This window comes from Mchenga conophoros, linkage group LG11, assembly GCF_057382185.1.
Source record: "Mchenga conophoros isolate Kocher_MC1m ecotype Shallow Benthic linkage group LG11, M_conophoros_male_GT1.1, whole genome shotgun sequence".
NCBI classification, from domain to species: Eukaryota; Metazoa; Chordata; class Actinopteri; order Cichliformes; family Cichlidae; genus Mchenga; species Mchenga conophoros.
This window is the reverse complement of record NC_140536.1, coordinates 5,203,116-5,210,786: the sequence shown is the minus strand read 5'-3', so window position 1 is coordinate 5,210,786 and position 7,671 is coordinate 5,203,116. Positions and strand designations below refer to the sequence as shown.

General features: G+C 48.1%; 1 protein-coding gene across 1 annotated transcript; it reads left to right on the top strand.

Annotated features, from left to right (window-relative positions):
- Positions 1–371: 371 nt before the first annotated feature.
- LOC146563473 (uncharacterized) lies at positions 372–3,498 on the top strand. The gene has a single exon (XM_085290579.1). The coding sequence runs from the start codon at positions 372–374 to the stop codon at positions 2,475–2,477; it is 2,106 nt and encodes a 701-aa protein (XP_085146705.1). The 3' UTR covers positions 2,478–3,498.
- The last annotated feature ends 4,173 nt before the right edge of the window (positions 3,499–7,671 follow it).

Genomic DNA, 7,671 nt, shown 5'->3' with positions numbered 1-7,671 from the left:
AACCTTGAGAGAGGTGCAGAAGGACCTGTCAGAAGGAGCTGCAACAGCATCACCAACCACTTGAGGGAGCCAAAACTCAACCTACAAGCCGGCTGGTTACAAAAGGGGGTGTTCTTCATACTGAACTAAACATTTTTATTTTTCTATTTTTAACATCTTTTATGACTTTGCTTTTATATTGGCTTGAGTTTTTAAGATTTACATTTTACATTGCAATAGTTTTAACCGCTGAAAGCTCATTTAAAGTTGTGTCACTGATACTTTTTGTTGCTCTTTAACTCCTAGAACACGCCCTTGGCGAGGTGGGGGGAACTGGACCACCTTTCTCTGCCCCATCATCCTCTATTAGAAGACATCCAAGCTAAGTAAACATGTCTTGGCCCTTTCCCCCTGAAATGACAGGCAGGCAAAGATGTTGCGTCTTTGTTTGCTTCCTGGCCCTGGGTCTCATTCCCATTGGCATAATCCTGATCTGTGAAGGGCCCCCGACACTTCTGACACCTTCAAGTTCAAAAGCTTCGCCCCCTTCTGACAGTCCCAATCTGACAAATGTAGCCCCTAGGGTCTTGCCCACCACTTCCTCTCCAGTTTTGCCCACGCCCGATCCATTTAGAAAGAAACGACACACGGTTACCTCCTGCACCCCAAGTACGACTAGAATGATTACTCTCTGTGTCCCCAACAATAAAAGTTGGGTAGTCGAAATAGATTTCGCTAGCTTCCCAGTCACTCCCGTCACCAAAGACCAAGGGGGGGATCTTTTTAACCTTGCAGTACATCTCTCCTCCTCAGTGTGGTATATAACCCTGGGAGGTTGGCATCAGTGGAAGTGGTCCAGTTTAGTGTCAGAAACGGACCTCGATTGGTCCAAGCACTCTAGGGGTCAGGCTTTGCACTGGAGAAACCAAAATATGCTCAGAATAGCAAAAAAACCGGATCTTTCAGGCTTAATTTTTACCCTAAAGGATCTGACCTTGACCTCCTGTCAACAATTTATACTTGCCCCTTGGACTGATCGCACCGCCCTGTATTGGCAAATGGAAATATGCCCTAGCGTTGGTGCAGCTCCAAGCTCTGTAGTTAAAGATGATAACCCCACCTTTAATGGCCCTCCGGTGACATATACAAACGGGGGGAGAAACGGCCGAATACGCATTGTAGACACAAATAAAATGTCTAAAGATGACCTCTTCCAAATTCTAACCGGTATTTCTGGAGCAACAAACAACTGGTTACTACTAGCTGAACAAGCTGCTGACAAGACGGCTTCCGACTGCATAGTATGTATGGGAGCCCGCCCCACTTTAAGAGTTGTACCGGCGCCAGTCAATAGTGCATGCCTCCTGCATCTTATGAACAATACAAAACGAGGTCATTGCTCATATCTGGAAAACCACTTTCCTAAAACTCAACGCTCGGTCTCTAATAAACCACCTTTCTTTTCTTCAGATGTAGCTGTGAACAATTTCACTTGTATTAACCTGACTGGCAATGCAGTAAAACTAGGTAGCTTGAACTCTTCTTGGTGCACTGAGATGACGGTTATGAAACCAAACTTCCGACCTACGGCTAGGGCTGATTTGTGGTGGTGGTGTGGCAATAACAAGTTATATGATGGTTTCCCTCGGGATGCGTCAGGTCTTTGCGCTCTCATAACTCTTATTTTACCTGTTTTAGTCACTCCAGTAGATCTCTCTATAGAAGTACACGAAGTTGGCCTCCCATCCTCCTCTGAACGCCGCTCTAAACGTTCTCTAATCCCAGGTTCAGCTCATAATCCAACCTATATTGATGCTGTAGGTATACCCCGTGGGGTCCCCGATGAATATAAACTGCGAGACCAGGTTAAAGCAGGATGGGCCTCGATACTTTGGATGGTTGAAATAAATGCGAATGTAGACAGAATTAACTACATTCACTTTAATGTGCAACTGTTGGCTAATTACACTCGAGATGGTTTTGAAGCTGTGCATGCACAGTTATCTGCCACTTCCCTAATGGCTTTCCAAAACAGGGTCGCAACGGATTTTCTCCTCGCAGAAAGAGGCGGAGTCTGCAGCCTTTTTGGTCAGGAGTGCTGTACCTATATCCCCAATAACACAGCTCCTGATGGTTCCCTCACTAAAGCTATTACTGGTCTCACAGCTCTTACTGTTAAAATGAAGGAACACTCGGGCGTTGATACTGCCATGTGGGACTCTGGGCTTAACATGTTTGGCAAATATAAGGCCCTTGTAGCTTCCATCCTAGTTTCCATCTCAGTTTTTGTTGCTGTCCTAGTCACCTGCGGTTGCTGTTGTATTCCATGCATTCGATCCCTCATCCAGAGACTGATTGTTACAGCTCTCACTCCTGAGGATAAGGATCTCGCCCGGCAGATGCCTTTATTGGCTAGTCAACTTCCCACCTCCTCGCCAACGGATGATGAAAACTCTGATCGTGAGGGTGACGAACATTATCGTCTTTCTCTTGTTTAAATGCTTCTAGAATGATTGTTTCTCTGTGGTGTTTTGTATTAGGCTTGTTATTAATTGTTTCCCTCACCCACTTCCTCTTGAAGGATATATCTGGTTGAACTGTGTCTGGTCGGGTTGTGAGGGTTAAGCGATGTTCTCAGGGTCTCCGGACTTAAGCCTGAGCGAATGTGTACTCCCACCACTGGATATAAATTGTTTTTTTCCACACCCCTTCCTCACGTTTTACCATATTCACTTTTGAATGTCCTTAGCAGTTACCGTTCTGGGTTTATTTTATGGTTGATTTATTCTTTCACATTTTCACGTTTATATCTCTCATTATTATAGTATACTCTGTACTCTCCACATTTTTATCATTACTTATGCTTTTTGGTTGCTGGGTTACAGGAACTGTTAATTTTGTGTCACTACCCTGGTTGCACTGACTCGTTGTATCCTTGTGTGCAGGACAGCTGTTACTGCTTTCGTCGGGAACCGAGACTGCTTGCAGCCGACCCCTGGGCAGGGTGGTGCCTGGACTCTTTTCTCCTCATCTGCAATGACAGATAAAGACAAATGATAAGACCCGAGGAGTTTTTCGAGCCAGGCTTCGACACGTCTCTGTGTTCCTTTGAATGTTACTTATTTTTGTGTGTTGACCCATTTAAGATGGGTCAAAAGGGGGATTTGAAGAAAATATAATCTGATCAAACATTATTCAGCTTTAAATATTGTTCAGCTTTAAAGTTACTGTGCAACTGTGTAATAAAAATGTGCTCACGACTTTGGCCTTGAGAGCGATAAGAAGCGATCGCCTCATCCTGCAGGTGCAAGATATCTGCAAGCGAAGAGACTAGAACACCCAAGGCCGATTTCCTTTTATGGAGTTGTTTTTCTGCTAATGCAGCACTTTCCTCACAACCCCCTCCTGTAAGTTTTAGAGAATATATACCCATCCTCACAGCAAATATTAGGAATCTCCTGATGTGAGCTGTGTTGAGAGGTTGTCTCTGTCTCAATAAAAGTTCACTGATTCCCCATCTGCCGCAGGTGTCCGGTTGTCTTCATTCTCCGCCAGCCTGGTTAAGTCAATTCCTCCTTAACATCTAAAAGAACCTATTTAATGAAGGAAGACGGGTTCACTTTGTGTTTAATATTATTCTATTGCTGTTGTGTTGTTTTTTTTATATCCTTCAAGAGCCAGTTTTTGTTTTGAACTGTTTGGCATGGGCGGCCCAGGGAAGGAGGATTCAGCTGCTCTCCTGGAGGCCCTCGCCACTTGGTGCTCTCGACGTCAGCAGTATGTTTTGCCAAGGTTCATTGCCAAGTCGTTCGATCCACCTTTAAAGAAGAAATGCAACCCTCACCATCATCATCCAACCACACTTCCATTCTCTCCTGTGGTACGGACTGAAGCAGTTGTCATTTTCACACCACAGCAGGAGCAGCCACAGCAGAATTTCTCCAAGCCGCCTTCAGCTCAGTTAGCTGCCCAGCAGCCGCCTTCAGCTCAGTTAGCTGCCCAGCAGCCGCCTTCAGCTCAGTTAGCTGCCCAGCAGCCGCCTTCAGCTCAGTGTCCAGTGTTTCCTGCCCAGCAGCCGCCTTCAGCTCAGTGTCCAGTGTTTCCTGCCCAGCAGCCGCCTTCAGCTCAGTGTCCAGTGTTTCCTGCTCAGCAGCCGCCTTCAGCTCAGTGTCCAGTGTTTCCTGCTCAGCAGCCGCCTGTAGCCCAGTCACCAACTCCACCACCATCACTTTCATCTCAAGTTCAGTCACCCATAGCTCAGTCTTCACCCCCGCTATCCATAGCTCAGGCTCTACCACAATCAGACTTTCTCCAAACCTTGTTACAGTCCATAGCCCAGTCAGTAGCACAGTTAGTGGAGGAATCATTAGCTTTGTCATCTGCTAAGTCAGCCACTCATCTTCACCCTCAGTCAGAGGTCCCTATTGCCTCTGGCCCTGCATCTGCTCCAGCTGGAGGGCCCGAGGAGCCCGTCCAGCCTACAGTTTCGTCTGCTGGGGGTTCGGGAGAACCCAGCCAGCCTCATGTCACGTCTGCTGGAGGGCCCGAGCCGCCCATTCAGCTTCAAGCCAAGTTAGCTGGTGGGTCCGAGGAGCCCGCCCAGCACATCCTCACATCTGCTGACGGTCCGGGGAAGTCTGTTCAGCCGTCATCTGCTGAATCATCCCCCGCGACTTCTACATCATCACCATTCGCATCACCAACTGCAGCATCGCTGCCGTCAGGTTCCGCAGCCGTCCCGCTGCCGTCATCCACGCCTGGTCCAGCCTCCGCGTCTTCATCCACGCCTGGTCCAGCCTCCGCGTCTTCATCCACGCCTGGTCCTGCCTCGTCTGGTCCTGCCTCGTCTGGTCCTGCCTCGTCTGGTCCTGCGGTTGCCACACCGCCGTCAGAGCCAGCTCGACCCGTTCCGCCTCGCCTCTGCCGGCTGTTTTCCGGGCCTCTAAGTTGGTATCATGGCCTTCGGGGACGGCCTCCGGAAGGAGTTTATCGCCGCGGCTGGCATCGCGGCCGACCTCTGGACCTGCTCAGTGGCCGCCACTGCCTTCCAAGTGGTCGGCCTCCTGATTGGTTTTGCCTGCGCTGCAGCCGTTGCCGTGTGCACCGTCGGCCTCCAGAACTGTTCGCCCGCCGTTGCCGTGTGCACGGTCGGCCCCCAGAACTGTTCGCCCGCCGTTGCCGTGTGCACGGTCGGCCCCCAGAACTGTTTGCCTGCCGTTGCCGTGTGCACGGTCGGCCCCCTGAACTCTTCGTGGACTCTCGTTGAGCTCTGGTTTCGTTTTGTTTTTGATGTGCTTTCCTGCGTTTTTGGACTCTGGTGCTCCTTGTTTTTTGTTTGGCCGTCTCCACAGGCGTTTCAGAGAATATGGCAGCACATCCAACCGGCCTCACAAGCGCAGACCTCATGTAACCACACCAGCCCCGGACCTCCACATCCAGCAGGTTCACCTCCAAGATCGTCTGAGACCAGCCACCCAGATAGCTGCTGGAACAATTGGTTTGCACAACCAAACAATTTCTGCACAAACTGTCAGAAACCGTCTCAGGGACACTCAACTGCATGCCCGTCGTCCTCATCGGGGTCTTGACCTGACTCCAGCTCGTCGCCGTAACAGACTTGTGTGGGCAAATGCTCACATTCGATGGCGTCTGGCACGTTGGAGAGGTGTGCGCTTCACGGATGAATCATGGTTCACATTGTTCAGGGCAGATGGCAGCTGAGAATGTCCCAGTTCTTGCATGGCCAGCATACTCACCGGACATGTCACCCATTGAGCATGTTCGGGATGTGCTTGACCGGCGTATACGACAGCGTGTACCAGTTCCCACGTACACTCAACAAAAATATAAACGCAACACCTTTGTTACTGCTCCCATTCCCCATGGGATGGACGTAGAGACCTAAAATTCATTCCAGATACACAATATAACCATCCCTCCCAAACAGTGGTCACAAATCAGTCCAAATGTGTGGTAGTGGGCACATCTGCTATATTGAGATAATCCATCCCACCTCACAGGTGTGCCACATCAGGATGCTGATCTGACATCATGAGTAGTGCACAGGTGTACCTCAGACTGCCCACAACAAAAGGCCACCCTGGAATGTGCAGTTTTTTGCGCTATTGGGGGTCTGGGGACCCAGAACCGGTCAGTATCTGGTGTGACCACCATTTGCCTCATGCAGTGCAACACATCGTCGCATGGAGTCTATCAGATTGTCAATTGTGGCCTGTGGAATGTTGGTCCACTCCACTTCAATGGCTGTGCAAGGTTGTTGGATATACACTCAACAAAAATATAAACGCAACACCTTTGTTACTGCTCCCATTCCCCATGGGATGGACGTAGAGACCTAAAATTCATTCCAGATACACAATATAACCATCCCTCCCAAACAGTGGTCACAAATCAGTCCAAATGTGTGGTAGTGGGCACATCTGCCACATTGAGATAATCCATCCCACCTCACAGGTGTGCCACATCAGGATGCTGATCTGACATCATGAGTAGTGCACAGGTGTACCTCAGACTGCCCACAACATCGGTCAAGACCCCGATGAGGACGACGGGCATGCAGTTGAGCGTCCCTGAGACGGTTTCTGACAGTTTGTGCAGAAATTGTTTGGTTGTGCAAACCAATTGTTCCAGCAGCTGTCTGGGTGGCTGGTCTCAGACGATCTTGGAGGTGAACCTGCTGGATGTGGAGGTCCTGGGCTGGTGTGGTTACACGAGGTCTGCGGTTGTGAGGCCGGTTGGATGTGCTGCCATATTCTCTGAAACGCCTGTGGAGACGGCTTATGGTTGAGAAATGAACATTCAATGCACGGGCGACAGATCTGGTTGACATTCCTGCTGTCAGCATGCCAGTTGCACGCTCCCTCATTGCTTGTGGCATCTGTGGCATTTTGCTGTGAGACAAAACTGCACATTCCAGGGTGGCCTTTTGTTGTGGGCAGTCTGAGGTACACCTGTGCACTACTCATGATGTCAGATCAGCATCCTGATGTGGCACACCTGTGAGGTGGGATGGATTATCTCAATATGGCAGATGTGCCCACTACCACACATTTGGACTGATTTGTGACCACTGTTTGGGAGGGATGGTTATATTGTGTATCTGGACTGAATTTTAGGTCTCTACGTCCATCCCATGGGGAATGGGAGCAGTAACAAAGGTGTTGCGTTTATATTTTTGTTGAGTGTATATATATTGGTTGGATGATGTCAGCATCCAACTGAATATTCTGACTGAATAATTTCATTTTACATAATCTGAAACAAACACATACAGACAGAAACTATTTATAAATTAACGTTCAATAAAATCTAAGAATTAATCATTTATTAGATGCCAATATAAATCTGTCTACCATAAAACTTGTGTGGAGTGAAGTTACATTCAATCAAGATGGTCTCTCAATGTCTTCGATACAGATGTAATAATTGGCTTATCTGTCATTTCGTATTTTTTTACCCTCAAAGTCTTACTTTTAACTTATGCTATCTGTTTAAGTTTAGATAGTATTTGTAAAGATATTGATCATATCCTTTTCTGAAAGTGTGGGTGTAACGGATGGGGTTAGGTACTGGCATGCTACAACTTTATTGTTGTTAAATTCTGGGTACAAGTATACATGCCCATCGTGTACATGTTTTTTCATATTATTATTATTATCATCCTACCCAATT